This window comes from Ictidomys tridecemlineatus, chromosome 3 (genome assembly GCF_052094955.1).
Source record: "Ictidomys tridecemlineatus isolate mIctTri1 chromosome 3, mIctTri1.hap1, whole genome shotgun sequence".
NCBI lineage: Eukaryota > Metazoa > Chordata > Mammalia > Rodentia > Sciuridae > Ictidomys > Ictidomys tridecemlineatus.
In genome coordinates, this window is record NC_135479.1 from 56387785 (window position 1) to 56408971 (window position 21187).

The following is a 21187-nucleotide window of genomic DNA, read 5'->3' on the forward strand; positions in this document are numbered from 1 at the left end:
TCACACAGCTTCTTTCCCAGGGTCTAGCAAGGACAAGGTCCATTGGAGTCAACCACGTAAGTTGTCATCTAGAGCACAATACTTTTTGTCCAGGAAAAATGCTAAATCCAACAGGAGACCAAGAAAGCACGCCTATCCAGGACTGTTTTTCAGCAAACCAGGGCCGACGGTCACCCTAAATATGAGCCAACAGAAGGAACTAGAAGCTCTGTCTACTTTCATTTCTCCTAAAATATTCAGCTGACATGGTTCTGGGGTCAAAGCCACTAGTGTGTTCTCTCTCTCTCTCTCTCTCCAACTACAAGGTAATTGAAGAAGCCACCTCATCCCTTGCCTGACACCAGGCCTTTTGTAGATCCAACCTACTACCCCCTGAAAGGTCTCTTTAACTTTATATCTTTTATTTATTTATTTATTTTATTTGTTCATTTATATATATATATGACAGTAGAGTGTACGTCGATATATTATCCATACATAGAGTGTAACTTCCCATTCTGTGGTTGTACATGATATGGAGCTGCACTGGTCGTGTATTTAAATGAATTTCTGTTCTTTCCTCCCTGATCCTTATTATGTTGGCACATCATCCACATATCAAATAGAACATTTGGCCTTTGGTTTTGGGGAATTGGCTTATTCCATTGAAGTCAAGGTCTTGACCTCTTGGTCTCTTCCCTTTTCAAAGTTTCTAGAATTCATATATAAATTGATCTACCCTTCTGCAACGTTTCCTATAGCTAGAGCTATTTAGAGAAATGATCTATATTGATCTGGGGGATGGAGACATCTGTCCTTGGAGTAGCAGGGACCTGTTTGTCTTAACTCTACAGAATCAAATGAGTCAGTAAGGTGAGAAATCCTCACACTAATAAAAAATCTCTCAAACTGAACACTGTAGCACAGAAGGCTTGTCATGGGGCACCCTCCTAGAGTAGCTAACATTTATTTAATATGTATCGTGTAAATCGCCTAGTTCCAAATAAGCAAATTCCACATACAATTTCTCACTTTAACTTTCTAAATTTGGAGAGTCAATTCTAGCATTGTTATGGTTTGCATAGGAGGTGTGCCACAAAAACTTCTGGGTTAGTACAGGAATATTCAGAGAAGAAATGATTAGATTGTGAGAGCTTCCACCTAATCCATCCATCTTAGTTTGAATGGACATCCTGGAATGGTTTATCATCCCTAGATCCCCTTCCCCTCTCCCCTCTCTGCTTCCCATCTGCCATGAGCACAGCAGTGTTTCTCTGCCAGGCCCTTCCGTCACGATGTCCCACCTCGCCTCATGCCCAGAACAGTGGAGTAGACCAACCGTGGACTGAACCTCTGAAACACGATGATCCAAAAGCGCATTCTCTTCCTCTAAGTTGTTCTTGTATTTTGGTCACAGCAATGAAAACCTAACTAACACAACCATAATCTACATTTATTGTAAATGGGGAAAGTTAAATGATTTGCCCAACAGCATATAGTAAATGATAGAACAAGGATTTGAATACCAGTGAGTCAGTAGGCTGTACTGCCTTTCCCATACTCCACTTGCATGAGCAAGAATATTCTGGGACAGATTGTAATTTCAGAATGTGTCTGCATTTCAGGCTCTGCAGAAGAGGAGCTTTACATGAAGACCAATGGATGCCTTGGGATGATTAGTTAAAATGAGTTAGATGTGAAAGCCACTGGGGTGGATAAAGTAAAACCAGCATGTTAGGTGGCCCTGCCTTGTAGGGTCATCAACATAATCCAAGATGGCAGCAGGATGCAGAATGCATAAGTAGGTCAAGTCAAGTCCAAAACTTGTCGATGGGTGAGGAGAAGTAACTGGGGACAGAGTGAGGCTGTAGAACCCCAGAGCCCCAGAGCCTATGCCTCTAATAAGCAGGAACTCTGACATGAAGCTGGAATAACAATGGCCTAGAAGCAGGGATAGGAGCATGGAGGATTTGAACCCCAATGCCAAATCCCAAGGAAATATGGAAAAGGGAAGATCAAAACAGCTTCTGTGTGAGATTGCTGCAGAAGTGATGAGAACCAGCTGTGGCTATTAAACATGCAGGGATAGTGGTCTACCATGGGCAGAAAGAAAATCTGGAGGGAAATTTGAGAGTTGGAACAAAAGAAAGGGGACAAAAAACTGGCCTGCAGATGCAAGTGCACGGGACAATGTAAGATCTTTTGGAGCTCACCACATGGACAGGGTCTAAAAATGTCAGAGACAGAAGTCATGGCAGTTTTACTAGCCACCCGACTACTAAGAGAATTAGCACCAGAAATCTATTAATTGATAGGAGTGGAGGTGGAAATTCTCATGAAGAATCAACCACAGCCTAGATTGATTGTTTTTGGGGGAGTCCTTGTCCCAGTGATGAGTCAATGAGAGAGAGAAAGAAAAAGAGAAGGGAAGGGGATGAGATTAAAATAGACATGGTTTTGCATCCTGTGCTACCATTTATACAATTTAAACCCATTAAGCAAACTTCCCATGCCATAATTCTGGACATGGAGTGAACAATCCTACCGACCTCTCAGAATTGTGCTACAGATGGCTTGGATAGTATTTTCAACTGTCTCTGCCCAGTTCCTGACAAACAGTAAAACTCAATCATTCTTAGCTCTTTTTAATTTCATTAGCAATAAAAAAGTTTATGAGTCATTGTGGAAGAAATATAAGGTGCTGTTGGGGTAGATAGATCCGGCAATAACATCGTTGGAAGAGTTGGGGAAGGAAGGTCTACTAGACATTTTGTTTGACACATGAAAGATGAGTTCCATCAGAGGAATTCATACGGATGAAGACAAAGAGATAAGTCATGTTGCAAAAGTTGAAAGCATTTTAGGACAGTGCAGCTGAGGATGGTGGTGCAGTTAGCATGCAGAGGGTAGGACTGGGAGGGGCTGGTGTGATATCCCAGACAGAGCGATATTCAATAGCTACTAAGAGAAATAAAAAGACTGAGAAAGGGTTAGAACAGGAGGGTGGGAAGCAGGGTTGTGAAGAGGGGAAAGGGAGGACTGTGGAGCAACTCTTGTTGGTCTCTGCAATCTTTCTTCTACTACAATGCTTATAGAGGGTGCCTACTCAATAAAGATCTGTTTTTTGAAACAGAATATATGATATTCTCTTAAACTCATCTTTCTGCCCTTTGCCTGCATGTATTGTCAAATGAGATTTGGATGGTGAACCAGTGATGAATTTCTTTGTTCCTCCAATTCCTGGGGACTTTTACTCCTTGCCCCAGGCACATATCCTATCTCCACCATAAAATTCCCTAAAGGAAGGAAAGGGGTCTATGGTTGCTGGTCAGTAAGGCTTGGATCTTTGTAATGGAAAGAGCAGTGGTCGGTCCAGGCAATTGACTGACAGACAAGCCAGCCTTAGAAGCATCTGTTCAGCCACTTTTGAGGGACTTCTCGGTTCCCCAGGAAGTCTACTTGTTAGAGCATTTTTGACAGGTACAAATGAGTCACCTATAGTCTGGAGTGGCTTACAACATGTAGAATTATCTCCTAGCACTTGAAAGAAGCATGGATTTGAGTTAGGTGGAAAAAAAATGCTTATGAAAAAGCCTTGTGGTCTATAATGAGGGTACACACAACAGCGACCTATATAAATTGACATCCAGAAATAGGATCTGTACACAGGCTTCTGATCAGAGGACGGCAAAGAAAACCGAGTCCCAATTTAGGGAAAGGAGATAACTTTCAAATGATTAAGATCATGTTTTTGCTACTCAATAGAATGGCTTTCAAAATATAGAGTCCACTAATAGAAAAATACATCTGAGATTGTGGATTGAGATCTCAATCTACAATTCTTTCCCATTCCTAATGTGTTCGATGTTTTCTCTCTTGTACTTATTATATACATATTTCTTAATTGTTAAGTAATCCAATTTATCAACATTCCCTTGAAGATTAGAGTTTTTGATGTCATGTTTAAAAAAATTATTTTCTATTGCAAGGACATAAGATATTTCTCCTTTTTTTAAAAAAAAAATTTATTTCTTTTGGAAGGAATGATTTTTGAGTGGAATTTTTTAAAAAAGAGAGAATGGGTAATTGTTGGATCTTTCCAGTCATTTTATGGCTAGAAATGACTTTCTTTTGCCATTGTGAATGCCTGTTGGGCCAGATATAGACCTTTTGAGATGCACTACAGTTACACTGTTGCTCCAAATTTTATTGGCATTGAGTGTTGCAGATGTGAAGCATAAGGCAAAGCAACCTTTCTTTCTCAGATACCCATTTCTTTTCTCATGATAATTCTTATATCTATTTGGATTAATCTTTGAATATCAGAAGTTTAATCAAGATACATCTAGAGTTTTGTTCCCCCTTGAAGTAATGTTTTCTGGCATTTGGTGAATTAGTTGAATTTTGACTTGGGCCTTTCTTCAGGCCCAAATGTTTCTGCAAAATGTTTTTCTAGCATTTTATGCTTATTTCTTCTTCACCATCATCTGCTCTGGTGCATCTATTACATGGTGATTTTTCTTTTTTGAATGTTCTGAAAAAGGATTCGATGTCTCTCTCTATTTCCTCATCATTTCATTGCATTACCTACATTTTTCCCTTTGAGATTTGAGAGCACTCTTCTGGCCCATCTTCTAATGCACAATTTCCATTTTGGGGAGTGCCAAATCTGTGATTTCCTGCCTCTATTGAGTTTCATTAGTTTGGAAGTCATGTGTTTCTTATCCAAGAACTCTTTCTTGTTGAATGTGGCTCTTTTTCATGGCAACCAGCTCCTGTTATATTAAAGCAATGTTCTCTCAGTTTTCACGAAGAATACAAATTAGAATAAAAAAAATTATTTCCCTTACTTCCTGCATAACTTTTCCACTGGAGGATTTCTTCTCTGAATTCTCAGATTAGTCTCTCTATTTTATGTAGGAAGTGACTATAGTAAAAGCACAAGCATATAGGTATGTATGTGTATATATACATATATACATATATTTCCATTTACCTATATGCACATGCACATATATATATACACATATATAAGTGGAGTTTTAGTTTTTATTTTTAACTGATATACAAAAACATAAAAATTATACATGTTAATGGGGTAACATATGATATTTTGATACATGTATAATTGTGTAAGAAGCATAGGCATTTGAACTAGGAAAAACCTAGGTTTGAATCCCAGTGCTGACACTTGAATGGTATTTATCTAAACCCTCTGTGCTTTAATTTATTTGTTGAGTGTAATAAAACTCTAGTTATCTTAGAGTTCTTTTAAGGATTAAATAAGATAATGTATCTTAAGGTACTTATCGTTGTGCTGGGCTTTATCATTTACTATTACCTCCATCATAATTGTCAACCATCATCACTGTTATATTGAACTACTCTTTTTTTTCTGTTTGTTTACTCTGAAATATAGAGGTTTTTTTGGTCCAGATTTGGAGAGAGAGGTGGTTTGTTAGAGGTGGTGTTGGTATCCACTTACATTCCCCTGAAGGGTTTCCACACAGTAGAATCAGCTTGGCCAATCCTCCCCTCACAAAGAAACAATCTATACCATTACCTGCCAAGACTGCAAATGGGAACTTTCTCTGATTCCTATGAATGACACCAAATTGCTCCATTATATTTGAGAAGTTATTTTAAAATGATGTTGGAGAAAGAAATGAGTTAAAACCAATAGATTTTCATTAACATTTTGGTACCAAAAGTTGAATGTAAATTTACTACACATAAAGGAATTTAAAACATAACAGAAATGTTCACAGAAATGTGAATAGACTGTTGAATGCTTCTAAATTTTGAGGACAAGGAGAGCTTTCTAAGCATTAAAACAAAGTCATAAAATACAAAGAAGAGAGGGATGAATTTGACCACATTAAAAAATGTAAAATTCCAGCAAGGTGTGGTGGTTCGAGTCTCTATTCCCAGCTATTTGGGAGGCTGAGGCAGAAGAAATGCAAGTTGGAGGCCATCCTGGTCAACTCAGTGAGATACTGTCTCAGAGCAAAAAATACAAAGGGCTGAGGATGTAGTTCAGTGGTAGAATGCCCCTGGGTTCAACTCCTAGTACCATACACACATACACAATGTAAAATTCCTAGAAGATAAAAACAAACATTTGAGATGTAAAAGAGAAAGATCAAACTAGAGAAAATGAGCCAGAAGATACAATATCATCACTATAATTAATGTGACTAAAGAGCTTTTCTAAATTAGTAAAAAAAATATGGAAACTCATAACCAAAAAATGGCAGAAGACACAAAGAGTTAAATAACCAACAAAGAGACACTATGTCCACAAAACATGTGAAACAATGTTTAATGTGATAAAAACTAATATATAAGTTAAAATGATGCTATAATGCATTTATCATGTATTCATCTGGCAAGACTATTCAGAGTGGTAATACATAACACCTCATGTAGGTCACAGTGTGAGGAAATAGCACATTTATACATTGTAGGAACATATAAAGGAACACAAAACATTTCCATTTGTTATCTAGAGGATAATTTGTCAATACATAGAAGAAGCTTGAAAATATGATATCCATGGATGCAAAATTCTAATTCTTTAATTTTGATCTTAAAAAAGTTTATGTGCAACAATTTAACCACTAACATGTTTGATCATGGAGATATTCAGAACAGCAGAAAACAAGAAAGAACATATTGACCTAATAACACTGTTTTAGCAACATCCTGGTTTTCGAAATACACTGATAAATTCTCAATGTTGTCTTGGTTAGTAAGAATATGAGTGGTTTTCATTTATCTGAAATTTTTAAGTTTTGCTTCAGTATCATTAAAATGTATGCATATTTATATCTAAACAAAGAGACTGATAGATTTTGTTTACTAACCTTTTATCAATAAATTTTCCATCTGTGATTGTGAGTGATCATGCTGATGTTCATATGTTTGTGCTGGCTTTATCAGGTTTGATAACAGGGTTGGGTCAATTTCATGAGTTGGGAGGTGTTCATTTTATTTTTGTGCTCTGGAACGCTTTAAATAGCAGAAGAATTTTCTGTTCCTTGAAGCTTAGAAAGAACAAGATTCAGAATATTCAGAATCAGATTCTGAATATTCTGAATCTTGTTCTTTATACTAGCATTCCCCATAGAACCATCTGGGCCTCATTACATTGACGGGTATTTTTCTTTGACAACTTTTCCAGTGTCTTCAGTGTGCTTGGTCTATTCATGCTTCTTATCTGTTTTGAAACACATGTAACAATTTATCATCCCCTAAAAGAGTCTTTTAAAAAAAAAAAGTAGGGGCTGGGGTTGTGGCTCAGTGGTAGAGTTAGCACTGGGTTCAATTCTCAGCACCGCACGTAATGAATAAAATAAAGTGAAAAAAATAAAGGTCCATCAACATCTAAAAAAAAAAGTAAACATAAAATTGCAAAGGTATCCTCTTATTTTTTTGTATGTGTGTCTATTATATCCTTTTTCTCATTTCTAGTTTTACATGTTTTAGCTTTCTTTTCCCCTTATTTCATATGTATTCACTTTTCTTTATTTTTAAAATAACACTCCTGGAATCAATTTGTTAGTTACTTCTCTGATTTCAGTTACTGTCTGTTATCAGACCTGCTCCAGAAGTGTTCAATTCTGGAGACAAAGATAAGAGACAAACAGCTACCTGCTGGTCCTTATGGCAGTGGAAGATGTGTTAAAAGACAAGAGGAAAATGTGAAGAGTCTGTTAGTGCATAGCTTGGAGGCACAACCTGTCTCTTCCACCTATATGCTATTGGACTACACAAGACTATAGTAGTCTCATGGTCAAGACAAAGATATTAGGTCTGAAATACACTCTGCCCATGATAAAACCATTCAAGGGTATAGATTTAAGGAGGACTGAAAATTGGAGTTAATAATGCAATCTACCATGCCCAAGATGGGAACATCTATCATTCTGTTCAAAAGTTACCTTGGACTAGCAGATATGTTTTAATCATGCCAGTTTGATGCCTGCATTTATAAAGTTGGTTGGGATCCAAAAAGGACACAGACTCTTCTTCAGTAGTATTGTAGCCTTGAATTTTGTTTCTGTGCGGTAAACACTCTAAGACTTAGGAATATCTACATCAACAACCATTTATTGAGCAAATGGATTGATCAATTAGTTGATTCCCCAAAGCTTACAGCTTAGAGATCTTGTACTACAAAGAGATTTTGCCTTACAAAGTAAGCAAGGAAAGAGTAGTCTGGAGAGGCCAAGACCTCAGATAGCCCGAGCTTGAATTCTAGTTCTGCTTTCATTCTTTTGCTGGCCCCTATATTCTGAATCTGGCTCTTTAGCACAGCATTGCCCAATGGGATTTTCTGTAAGGATGGAAACATTCTATTTTATACTATGTATACTATGGTAGCCACAAGCAACACTTGATCGTAGGGCACTTGAAATATGGTTAATAGTAGTTAAGGAACTGACTTTTTAATTTTGTTTAACCTATTTTAAAATTAAATTTAAGTAACCACAATGTAGCTAGTGATTCTTGAGTCTGACAGAGCAGCTCCAGTGAATGCATGCACTCAGAAAGAAGAGGCCAAAGCCATTTCTATTCAGGGCCTCTGAAGTGGCATATCAGATTTCTAAGGAAACTAATTTCAGATAAATAATACTATAGCATTGTTGATGCAAGCGAGAAGCCCATGTTTTGTTGTCGAAAGCAACAACACTGAAGATAGCAGGTACAGGAAGGTGCAGCCCACCCATAGGTCAAAGTCAGCTGAAATAAAGATTTCCTTCTCCTCCTTTTACTCCCTTTTCTCCTTTTTTTTCCTTTGCAAATGAAGTTAACTTTTAAGTCTATTTTCTAGATAGAAGAAATTAAATCCCAGGCAACTGGGGCTTCTTTATTATACATCTTTGCCATTGCTGCTTCCTGACCATCTTTGACCCTAACAACTTTCTTTTCACATCCATTTTTCAGGTACTTTTGTTGTAATCGTTGTGGCAGATGCACGCATGCGCGTGCATGCCTACACACACACACACACACACACACACACACACACACACACTCATTGCACTTGGTTTCAGTGCAGGAACCTTGGAGCTGCCACAGGACTGTGGTATAGACAACTTTACTGTGCCTTAGAAGGCAGAGGATCTCTGTGAGCTTGGCCACTCCTAGCTTAGTTTTCATTCATGAAGTGGAGGACATAATTTTATGTCTGAGTAATATAGCATTGTTGATGCAAGTGAGAAGTTGTATTTTGTTGAGTAATATTCTTTATAGTTGAGTAATATTCCATTCTGTGTATATGCCACATTTTCTTTACCCATTCGTCTGTTGAAGGGCATCTAGTTTGGTTCCATAGATTAGCTACTGTGAATTGAGTTGCTATAAACATTGATGTGGCTGTGTCACTATAGGAGGCTGATTTTAACGTCTTTGGGCATATACCAGAGAGTGGGATAACTGGGTCAAATGGTGGTTCCATTCCACATTTTCTAAAAAATCTTCATACTGCTTTCCAGAGTGGTTGCCTAAGAAGAATGAAATTATGGTATTTCCTGGTGAATGGCTGGAATTGTAAACTATCATGCTAAGTGAAATAAGCCAATCCCAAAAAAACCAAAAGCTGAATGTTCTGATATGTAGATGCTAACTCACAATAAGGCAGGGGGAGGTGGCAAGGAAGAATAGAAGTTCATTGGATTAGACAAAGGGGAATGAAGGGATGGGAGAGGGATGGGAATAGGAAAGACAGTAGAATGAACTGAACATGACTTTCCTATGTTCACGTATGAATCCACATCCAGTGTAACTCCACACCTTGTTCAACCATAAGAATGTGACCCTAATTAGAATAAGTTATACCCTATGTATGAATAATATGTCAAAATACCTTCTACTGTCATGGATATCTAAACAGAACAAATTTTCTAAAAAATGAAGTGGAGGACAGATCCTTCAAAATGTCCAGATCCCTCAAAGGTTTATGATAGGTCTGCTTCCAGCTCACCTGCTCCAACTTAAGTATTGACCACAGGAAGGGATAAGATACAAGCTACTTTATTGGTGATACCTATACAGCAGTCAACTTGGACTCAATTATACTGCACTAAAAAACAACCCCTAAATATATGACTTAGAACAGCCAAGATACTTTTTTCACTCTAACTGGATAATCTCTGCTCCATGGCAGCACCTAACCAACCCATTGTTGGGATTATGGTAGGGTGAAAAAAAGAACAGAACAGAATCACAGAGTGACTCTTAAAACTTTTGAATTTGGAAGTAGTATAAATCACTTCGATGAGCATACTCAATATATTACTCAGACATAAAATTATGTCCTCCACTTATTTTCTTAGGGAATACTCATTGCCCAAAGAAAATCACATGGCTGATTTTGGTCTCAGTTGGGAACATAAAGTACAATTTTTTTTCTATAGCAGTAAACAGAGGAATTGTGCTTCTCCATTTCCCCCATCAACATTTTCAACACTCCCCAGTCTGTGGGTTATTTTATCTTCTTGGTACTAGGAACATAACCTAGGACTTTGTGCATGATAGGCAAGCACTCTATCTCTGAGCTACATCCTCAGCCCAGGCTGTGGGTACTTTAGGTAGATAGTACATCCTTCATCATCAAATTAAAAGTCCAAAGCTCATATTCCTGAAGCTCAAAACTTTTTTTCTTTAAAAACTATATTTTCTTACACATGTTTCTGAAGCCTGGTTTGAAAGATCAAAAAGGTAGACTTGACATCCTTTTTCTACTTTTTATGCACTGTCATTCCTTTCCTGGGATAGGAAGGAGAAAATTCACTGGTTATTGTTAAGTCCAGGGTTAGGGTGACTGAAGAATTAATTTTTTTAAAAAAAATTATTTAATTTCAATTTAAATGGCCACATGTGGCCAGGGGCTAGTGTAGTGGATAACATAATTATCACCAGGAATAGTGTTGCTAAAAATCATATAGTGCCTTTAGCGTCTCACTATTATTTATGCATATAAAATCATTTTTAAAATATTAAAAGAATTTCAGTTTGTATAAACATTATATTGACATTATAGGCATAGAAATTAGTTAAAAGCAAACAATTCCTTCACTTGTTAATTGGCTGGAGCTGCCTGACCTAATAAGCAGAGGCTAAATTCACAATTAATTAAAGATTTCATGTTCACTCAGCCAAGACATGCCTCAAACCATCTTTTGTTCAGCTGGCCAGCAAGATCCTTAGAGCCATATTTAGGACATCTTGCAACTATAATCAACATATGCAAAATATCCCATTTTGAAAAAATTCTCTCATTCATCATAATAGGAGTTCTGTTGTAGGAATAGAATTTTTCTCTATTATGCTAATTAGCATCATATTTGTTGTAGATGAATGTGACAATATACTACACAGTAATTTATATGTAATTTGATTACTGGTAATTTAACAAATAGTTCTATTTCTTTGCTACCTAACAGGCAGCACTATTACTCCATTAGAGATGAGAAAACTGAAGCTTAGAGAGTTTAAGCAATTTTCCTGAGGTTATGTAACAGGTAGGTGGGAATTCTAATATAGGAACTCATATCAGTTTGACCCTACCACCCAACAATACCGTTATTACTTGATAAACAAAGTTAACATCAAAAAGAAACCACCAATTTTTTTTTCCTAAGGATAAAATACCTGAAGAAAGCCACCACCCCTTTCCAAGAGACAACGGATGCCAATCTGTTGCAGCTCTGGGGCAGCTGCATCTAATGCCACTTCGTCTTCTGGTGGTGGCAGGGTGATGGGAATAGCTCTGGGACCAGAATCTAAGCCATATAGAAAAGCTGTCTCTGTCACGTTAGCCAGGTAAATACGTTGCCACTATGATTACATCTTTCTTCTATGTTGGTTTCTGGTTAGTTACTGGGTTTGGTGAAAATCAAGGCTTCTGGGATGCAATATTATGCATAGTTCGAAATCTACCGTCAATCTCTGTGCCCCCAGTTTAACCCTGCCCAATATGAATGAGGTGACCTTAATAATAAGACACGTACACGCTAGCATGATCTATCCCCTGTGAATTGGAACAGGATTGCCTCACATTCACCTGAATGCAATAAGAGACATGCTCATCCTGTTTTTTGCTATTGCATTCTTGGTTTGACTTTGTTATTTTAAAATAAATATATACTATATTGCATAATATATGTATATAATGTATATATACTTTACTAAAAATGGAAAAGCGCAAAGCCGGTGGCTAAGCCTCCTTCACCACACTTCACTGCCCTTGCAAACTTTGGACAGAGGAAAGGTGGGCACAAACTACAAGTCCCAGCATGCACGGCGCTCTCCGCACAGGCGCACGGGGACCACCCGGCCAGCCGGCCAGCTTGCCTGCGGAGACTCCCGGGTCCGCTCGCCGGCTGGGGTTGGGGGCTGCAGCCGGGGAGGACCCGGCCGGCGCCGAGGGCGGCCCCGGGCGTTGCTATGAGGGCATCGCGGCGCGCGTGAGGAGGATGCGGCAGGAGGCGGCGCGGCGGCAGGCGGAGTAGGCGGTGGTGCCCTCGGGAGGGAGCCGCTCGCGGGCCAGACGGCTCCCGGAGGCTCCGCAGTGCCGCCGCCGTTGCCGTCGCCCGGGAGGCTCCGCGCGGGAGCCATGTAACCCTGCGGCGGATTCCGGGCTGCTCCGTCCTTCCCCAGCTCCCGGGCGAGCGCGGTAGCGGGGCCACGATGAAGAAGCAGTTCAATCGCATGCGCCAGCTGGCCAACCAGACGGTGGGCAGGTAGGTCACCCGCAGGCAGGCGGGCTGGTGCGCCCCTGCGAGGCTGCATCCGCCGGGGCGCGCAGGTGATGGAGCCCGCCTGGCCTCCTTCCCTCCCTCCCTCTGGTCTCTCCTCGCTGTCCCTTCCTCCGCGCCGGCCCCCTCCTGGGCTCTGCTGGCCAGGCGCGACCCCTCCTCTCTGAACTTTCCAGACCCCGGAGTCCTTCCCACTCGCCGCCTGCCTGTCCGGGGCTCTGGTTGCCAAGAGTAAAGTGTGACGCATCCTTTACCTGCGTCCCCAGCTGCCCCTTCACCTCGTCCTCCCTGCCGTTCCCCGGGACTCCCTTCTCCCTCTGGCCGCGTATCTTCCTGGAAACAGGTGTTTGCTCTGATGGTGCTGGTAGCAGCGGAACCGCAGTCGGTCTCCCGAGATCCTTCCCCTCCCTTGCGCTGAGTAGAGGGGTTGCTTTGGGGTCCAGGGGGGAGTGTTGGGCCTGATGGGCCTGCCCCTCCCACCGTGTTTGTTTTCAGGGACTATGGCAGTACGAGATTCTGGATCACTTTCCTGGCCGGGTTTCTTAAAGCGTTTGGTGGCGGTGGGGAGAGGATGGAGAGGGGGAGGGTAAGAGGGAAGAGAAGGTGCTGGTAGGCATGGCGCTGCTCCTTAGACTGATTTCAGTGTAGAGAGAGAGAGAGGCTGCAGAAAGGGAGGTCCGACTCCTTTGGAAGATGAGGTAAGCAGAAGCTCCAAACCAGGTAGGAGAGGGGGACAGAAAACCAAGGCCCCTTGAAGCTGCTCTCATCATGGTGAAAATGGGCTGCATCTGGGCCAGTGTCTCCAGGAGCAGCTCTGCGGGATGCCAACATCTATTAAGGTTACATAAGGATTCTGGTGGGTCTCTTCCAAAGCCAGACATTCTCCTGAACACAGGAATATTAGATAGAGGGGATTTTTTTTTTTTTTTTTTTTTTAATGGTGCTTCAGCTTCTGGGGAAGGATTTCCCATCGATGCTGTGGCAAAGGAATTTAGGTGTGCAGTTCTAAAACAATCTGAAAGCTAAGAACCCAGCCTTGGGTGCAATTCAAGTGCAAGCTCAACACATGGAATGCTCTCCACTAGGTTTACCAAGAAACAAAATACCTTTCTTGGGTGGGAAGTGGAGCTTGAACTGGCATCTAGTAGGGTGGGGGTGGGGACTTCCCTGGGGAATAGGGGACATCTAAACTCCCATCCAAGCATACTGCCCTAGTTACAGTGGGCATTTGAGGGCAGGGGATGCGGTGGCTTCTTATGCTTCCAGGGACTCCAGATGGTTTCCAAGTAACAATGTCTAAAATTGACTTGGATTCGTTTTTTCCTTTCCAAACACATGTGCTTTAACATGAGGGGGAATTTATGAATAGCAGAGGCAGATTAGCCCAGATTTCTGGCATGGTATTGCCACAAATATATCCTCACGTGGACTCACTTTGGTATGTTGGATGCTGAGATAGTGTTTTCCTGGTACTCACTGGTTAGCGGATTGACAGTCAAGCTGACCAGTCTTTAATGTCTTGGCTTCCCCTAGGTCAGTCCAAATCATTCACATATCAGACCAACCAAGTGATTTGGAGGTTCCTGATTCTAGACATGGGTTGCTTGTTTTCTCTTGCTAGTGGGATTTCTGTTCATTGCTAGAATGTAAATGTTCATAGGGTGTTTATACTTTCTCCCTGGTCTCCCTGAAACACAGATCTTGATTTTTGAGCCAAGGCATACTACCTTTACTCATGTCCATTGAGGAAATGAAAAAGGGTGAGGGGAAATTAGGTTTTAGATAAAGTGGTCTGTCTTACTGATGACACATTCTTAGAAGTACAGGTAGCTGGTCATTTGGAGGTGTTTACTACTTGTTTTTTTGTGGGACTCTGCTGAATGAATTCTGTCTTTCTCCAATGGCACCTGTTATGTATGTCATGGCCCAGGTAAAGTGACAACCAGCCTGGATCCATTTTGATGAAATTTAGAGTAAACCTGTAAAGCAAGTATCAGTTCATGCACCGTGTTGCTTGAAAACTTCCAATGGAATCTCATTCCATTTGTCGTTCCCAGTCTCTACGGTGGCCCTACAGGACCATAATTTGCCCCCCGCCCCATGCCGCTTTTCTTACCATGCTCATTCTGTCCCACCCTCTTCTCATCTCTGAACTCCAGCTACATGGCATTCCTTGTTCCATACGCTGAGCCCATTTTCATGTCAATGCTTTTATTCTTGCTGCCTTCCTTTTTTCCCTGCATGGCGATTGATGTGCTCCTCCTAGATGCCTTTTCTCCATTGGTCCATGAGGATAAGTGAAGGGAGCAGCATTTCCTTTATCCTATTGAGAGGGCTGTGAGTCATGATCCTATGTGCATGGGAGTAAAAGGGCCAGAATTCACTTCTTAATTTCCTCAGTCAGTCGAAGAAGCCTTTAGGATTGGAAGTTGGGACTCTAGGTGTGGAATTTTAAAGCACTTTGTAGAGTTGCTTTGGTGCATCACTTGACTCTCATCCTTGTGTGTTTTGGAAGTGGTGACTTCCCCCACTCTCTATGAGAAGACTAGGAGGTGAACTTCAGAGTGGACTTTTCTTGTGGCTTTTTACTTAGATCACCTTTGATCAGTTGAAGGTTCCAGAGGAGTTATTTTGAACTGAAAACTGCTAGGGATTGGCCCAAGTCACTGGAACAAGAGAGAGTTGCCCTACTTAAATGTAGTCTGTTGAGTTACTCCTTCTTTCCCCTCAATGCACAGGTCCAAGAGTAGAGAGGACTTCAGGGATGAAAAAAAGTTAATAAAACTCATTGGATTTAACTGCAAAAAGTTTCCTCTTCTCCTTCATCTACTTCTGCAGTCTTTGTACATGTTCCTTCTTGGTTTGAACTTTCACCTCTGTCCCTTTACTTCAGTCCATCCTTTGGGAAGGACTTCTTGGCCACCATCTGCCTAATGGTTAAGAGCTTAGACTTTGGTGTGGGGCATACTTGGTTTGCTGCTTGCTAATCTTAAGCTTACCTCATATTAGTTTCCTTTTCTGCAAAATGAGACTAATAAGGATTGCACTGTGGCAATTGTGATAATGATGGTGAGGTTACCTCCGAAATGTGCCACACAGAGTATTTAGCACCAGGAAGCTAGAAGTATCTTTGGGCACGTTTTCTAACTATTATTGGATTATGTGCACTATGGTCTGCGCACATCCATTCACTCAATAAATATTTATTGAGTGCCTGCCGTGTGCCAGCCACTGCTCTGGTTCAGGGAATATTGCAGTGCAGAACAAACAAAATCCCTGCTCTCAGAATCTGCATCCTGTTTATAATAGTTCAATTATGTCATAATTTTTACCATTTTTCATTCATCTTCCTCATTAGACATTAAACTTCATAATGTGGCTCTTTCGTTAACGTATTTTTCAGTTGCCAATGAATTTCAGAGAAACTACTATGCACCAAGTATCAGGACAGTGTCCCTACCCCTAATCTTTTGATGAGGTTTATTGTTCGTTTCCTCTTCTGCTTGTCCATTCAATCTTCTGAAGACATTAGTCTTTTAAATAGAAAGACCTTCTTAGAACTGATTCCAACAGCCCCCGAAAATTGATGGCTTCAAATGGTTTGTGTGCTCTCATATGAAAACGGGAGATGTTCAAGGTGTCAGAGAGCAGGCAAGTAGGTATGGGAGGGAGCAAGACTGGTGGATTGGGTTGGATTGCGTGGTTTCAGAGGCTGTAAGTGGGGTGTGGAAGATGAAGTTCTGTCTCCAGAGCCCTGTTTTCTGTTCCTAGACTGCTTGATGTGCAAGAGGGACCTGAACAGGCCTTTGGTGACAACTTTGCCAAACATCACTGCTGCTGTGTGCCGCTTTCACAATTTAGCTGCAGTGATCCGGGCATCAGCCAGTGGTCCAGAGCTGGATGCTGAGGTTGCAGCAGCCTCTTGGAGCTCTGGCACTGCAGGCATTTCTGCTGAGGCCCAGAGATGACAGTGAGGATCTTTTCCTTGAAGGTTTCCTTGAGCCACTTCTCTGCCCTTCAACAGGCCCTTCAACATGGGCCTGAAAAGCCATGACCCAATCAATAGGACATCAAGGAGAAGTCAGAACCCAGTCCAGATTAGTCATCGGACCTCTTTGTTCCCTTCTTGCTATTTCCCTGACTGTGATTTCAGACCAATACAGGCCCAGCTCTAGGCTTCCAGTCAGCCCTGCAGGTCTGTCCAGACCCCAAATCTGTCCTCCAAAGTTCTGCATTAGAGTTTGGAGGCACAGGCCTTATCCCCTGCTGGGGTGTATCCATATGAGATAACAGAATGTACTAAACCCCTGATAACCCGGCTAGCTGATCTGGAGAGAATAGTCTTTGCTTGTCTTCTAAGCTCCTAACTGGGCAGGTCTGATGGGCGTTCCATGTTCTGCTGGACTGTTCTTAGCCGTCAGCATGAGGCTGCCTGGATTTCTTGCGGAGTTCTTCTCAGACCTGCAAGTCAGTGTGGGGAACCTATTCTCTTAAAGAGCAATTAATCATTTCTCCTCCCTTTTTGCCTCCATCAGAGGAATTCATCAACATCTGTTTGTATTTCTTTATGATGGGTGATAATGACCAATTTTTTTCCCCTCTCTCTCTAGAAAAAGTAAATCAGTAACTGGGTGACTAAAACAGTAATTCATGGTAGTTCATCTTAGAGGGGATTAGTAAGCATCCCTTTTATTGTAGTCAAAAGCAAATGACTTCAAGTGTTGTCAGGATAGTAAGTAATAAAATTATGACTCACCTCTGTTTTGAGGTACCTATTAGTCGGGGAGATGATTAAGGGGAGAGGTGAGAGGGTTGGGACTCCCCCTTGGGCACAGGAACCGGGGACCCCGCTGCCTTAGGGTGGCTTGCTGCTGTCTAGCAATTTAAAATTCTCCTTTCTGTCCAGGAAGCAGATGTTTTTTGGTTTCATTTTCCAACTTTAGAGCGTATTTTTAGAAGAAATGTTTATTTTCCCACAGAATTCAATTTACTTTTTTTAACTTTCTTTTTGGTTACATAAGTCATATTTGTTTATTGTAGAAAAATCTTAAACTTATGGATGAGCAAAAAATGAAAAAAAAATCATCGATAATCTTACTACTGGGGGCCACAGTTAATATTTTGGATATAGTTTTGAGTTTTTAATGAGTGTATATATTCATGAGTCACTTAACTATAGGGATATTGCTAGGAGATTTCTTGGTTCTCTGAGTATCATATATTCATGCTCTAAGATGGCTATGACATCACACGTTGAGGTCACCTTATGGGCCCACCATTGCATATGCGGTCTTTCACTGAAACGTCATTATGAGGCCCATGACTGTACAGTTTTCAAAAAGAGAATGGCCAGCATGTGTGAGACCCTGGCTTTAAACTCCAGCACTGGAAAAAAAAATAAAAAGAAGAGTAGTGACCATATAATACTATGTACGCTGTTTTTTTTTTAAATTTTAATTGTAGATAGACGTAATATCTTTATTTATTTTTATGTGGTGCTGAGGATCGAACCCAGGGCCTCACACATGCTAGGCAAGCACTCTGCCACTGAACCATGACCCCAGCCCTGTACACTGTTTTGTAAACTGCTTTCTGCCTCCTAGTATTCTATCTCAAATATGCCAATAACTAATAACTATACATAGCATAATTTCTCTAGGCTATGTAATATTTTACTGTAGTTAACAGATTTTCACTTACTGATCATTTGGCAAATATTTCTTGGCAATTGGCTTTTCTAGGATGAAGTCCTAGAAGTGGGATTGCGGGTTAAAGAGTATGAACCTTAGAACTCTGTGTGTATATAGTTTATATATACAGATATTCACACACACATCATTTTTTTATTTTAGGTGGAATTGTCAGTCTTCTTTCTCCAACCCTATCAGAAGCTAATGTTACAGCTTTATAGCTTATATGGGTGAAAATAGAAAACTTTCCTTTTACTTCTTGCAATTTTTAGTGTGGTTGAGTTTTTTTTTTTTTTTTTTAATGTTTTCTGGGCATTCATTGCCTTTTCTAAATTGCCTGAATATGTCTTTGGCCTGTTTTTCTGAAATCATATTCAGAACTATTTTCTTACTGATTTTTAGCTAATTTTTAATATATAAGAATACATATATTTTACCACAGATATTTCCCTGTGGGTTTTTTTTTCCCCTCATAGAAATCTAATATTTGTGATCCTAAATCTCTTAATTTATGGTTTGTGCTTCAACATTACATATGGGAACCCTTTTCTCAGCCCCAGATTATACTAATATACATTTTCATTATTATTTCTAATAGTTTTATTTTACCATCAATCTTTAATTTGCTAGTCATTAATTTTGGCATATGACATGAATTAGATATCATATTTAGTTCCCTTTTTTTAAAAATTAGTTAATCTACTCTTCAAATTGAATAGTAAAATTCCCATGGCCATATTTACATATCATCATTACTATGTACTAAAAGATTTCACCTATTTGTAGCGATTGCTAGGATTTCTAGTGTTTTCCTTTGTCTTATCAGTTCTGGCAGGAGTTTGTGATGAGCTCAGCCAGCACAGTTGAATGACTGTAGAGTGATCCTTATTGTGAGTTCCCAAGCCTTGAGGAGGAGGAGCTGTGGGATCAGACTGGCCTCTTCCCAGCTCTGGCATGGACTGGCTGCACCTTGGCTTGGTCATTAAACTCAAAGATTTGACTAAAGATCTTCTTTGTTTCCACCACGGCAGATCTCCGAGTTGTTCTCTTGTGAATGAAAGTTGATCACACATTTTTGGCTATAAAATCATACATAAATGTATATAGTAAGATAGGGGAAATTGATGTTTTTGCAATTTTGAATGCAGTGAGAATTCTTCATTTGGGAATACAGTATGTTTTTTCAAATACATACTGTATGTTTTTGTATGTTCAAATGCATACTGAATACAGTATGTTTTTATGGTCCTATAAAGTGTTTTTTTGTCCATATAGGTCCTGAACGATTGTACTTTCATTTTTAGATAATGTGTTCTTGCTGTTAATGTAGTTTCAGTGATTAGAATAATTTGTTAAGCTTTTTCTTTTTCTTGTTAGAGTATATGAAAGCTTTTGATTTTTATATCATTAGCAGCCACCTTCATGAACTTATTACTTTTAAATACTTTAAAAACACTGAGTCTATAGGATTTGTAGTAGATAATCATATCTTCTACAAATAAGAATCTTGCATCCTCCATTGTAGTGTTTGTACTTATTTGTTTTCTTGTCTAATTGCATTGTTTAGGAGAACTGTTAAAATAACAAGATGTAACATTAAAGATGAGGAATGTGTAACAATGACTCAGTGATTTTGTTTTAAAATTGGTCACTACTGTATCTAATGTTTGTGTGGTTTGGATATTGTTTTAACTTTAAACTGCACAGGATAAATCACAATGAAAACAAAGAAAAATCAGGCTTCCATGTCTTCCTATTAATCTTAAGAAATAGATGTGAATATTTTGAGAGTTTTTTTGTTTCCTAGTACATAATTTTATTCTTTTCCTTTGAAATTTTCTTTGGTACCAAAGTTAAATTTGATTTGTTATCATGGCCTTTACCAATAATCATGATAGCCTAGTGTGTATTTTCTTTTAATTCATTAATATTTATTCAGTGATTCTTTCCATAATGATTTATCGAGCACTTGCTATGTTCTAGACATTGTTCTCTGTGCTGGGGATACAGCAATGAATGATAGAGTCCTTCCTAGTCATCCTTATTTTGGGTGTTTGAACCTTGACAGATTTTCTAATATTGAACTTTCCTTGCCTTCCTACTGTCAATTGGATAAGGGCTTGTTAATTTTGTTCTGTATAGCTAGATTAACGAACGTATTGTTTCATTTAAAATTTTGGAATTCAGTATTCATAAGTGCGAACATTTGGATCTTTCTTTTGCTATACCTGTCACATTTTGATAACTGTGTAGAAAAGAGTTGTTCAACATTCCTTTTTCTTTGGAATGGTGAGATGAGGAACTGCTCAGTTCTTTGAAGTTTGGGGATTGCTTTCCGAGGATGCGTTTTCTATGTAGCTCTTTGTCAGTTTCCAACCTTCTTTAATAGTCACTGGATTATTCATGTTTCCTACCTTTTGTTGAGTCACTTTGAATAACATTTTTATAGAAAGGCATTCATCATACTGTGAATTTGATGTTTTTTTAAAAGTTAAATAGAATCTTTGGAATATGTATTTCCAATGTCATTCCTAACTTGCTTTCTCTCTCTTCTTTTCCCATTGACTGGTTTTGTCCCAGAGAATCCCCTTACCTCTGCAGTCAGCTCTTAGGTTTAATTTATGTTCTTTTGGATTTCATTTTCATTAGCTCTTAATCAGTACCTTTTTTTTTTTTAAGTAATCTCTGCTGTTTTAATGTCCAAGTTCTATCCTCCTGATTTTCTTGGTATTATTATTAATTTTTTTCCCTAGT

General features: G+C 39.6%; 1 protein-coding gene across 8 annotated transcripts in view; it reads left to right on the forward strand.

Moving 5' to 3' along the window:
* Positions 1–12291: 12291 nt before the first annotated feature.
* Arhgap44 (Rho GTPase activating protein 44) overlaps positions 12292–21187 on the forward strand; it is a 168015-nt gene continuing 159119 nt past the window's right edge. For 7 of the 8 annotated variants that reach the window (XM_005332889.4, XM_021731410.3, XM_005332890.5 and 4 more), the window contains exon 1: positions 12292–12728. In XM_005332889.4, coding sequence (XP_005332946.1) covers positions 12676–12728 — 53 coding nt within the window. In that variant the 5' untranslated portion in view covers positions 12292–12675. The remainder of the gene's footprint in view (positions 12729–21187) is intronic. The other variant, XM_021731408.3, reaches the window with a different exon arrangement.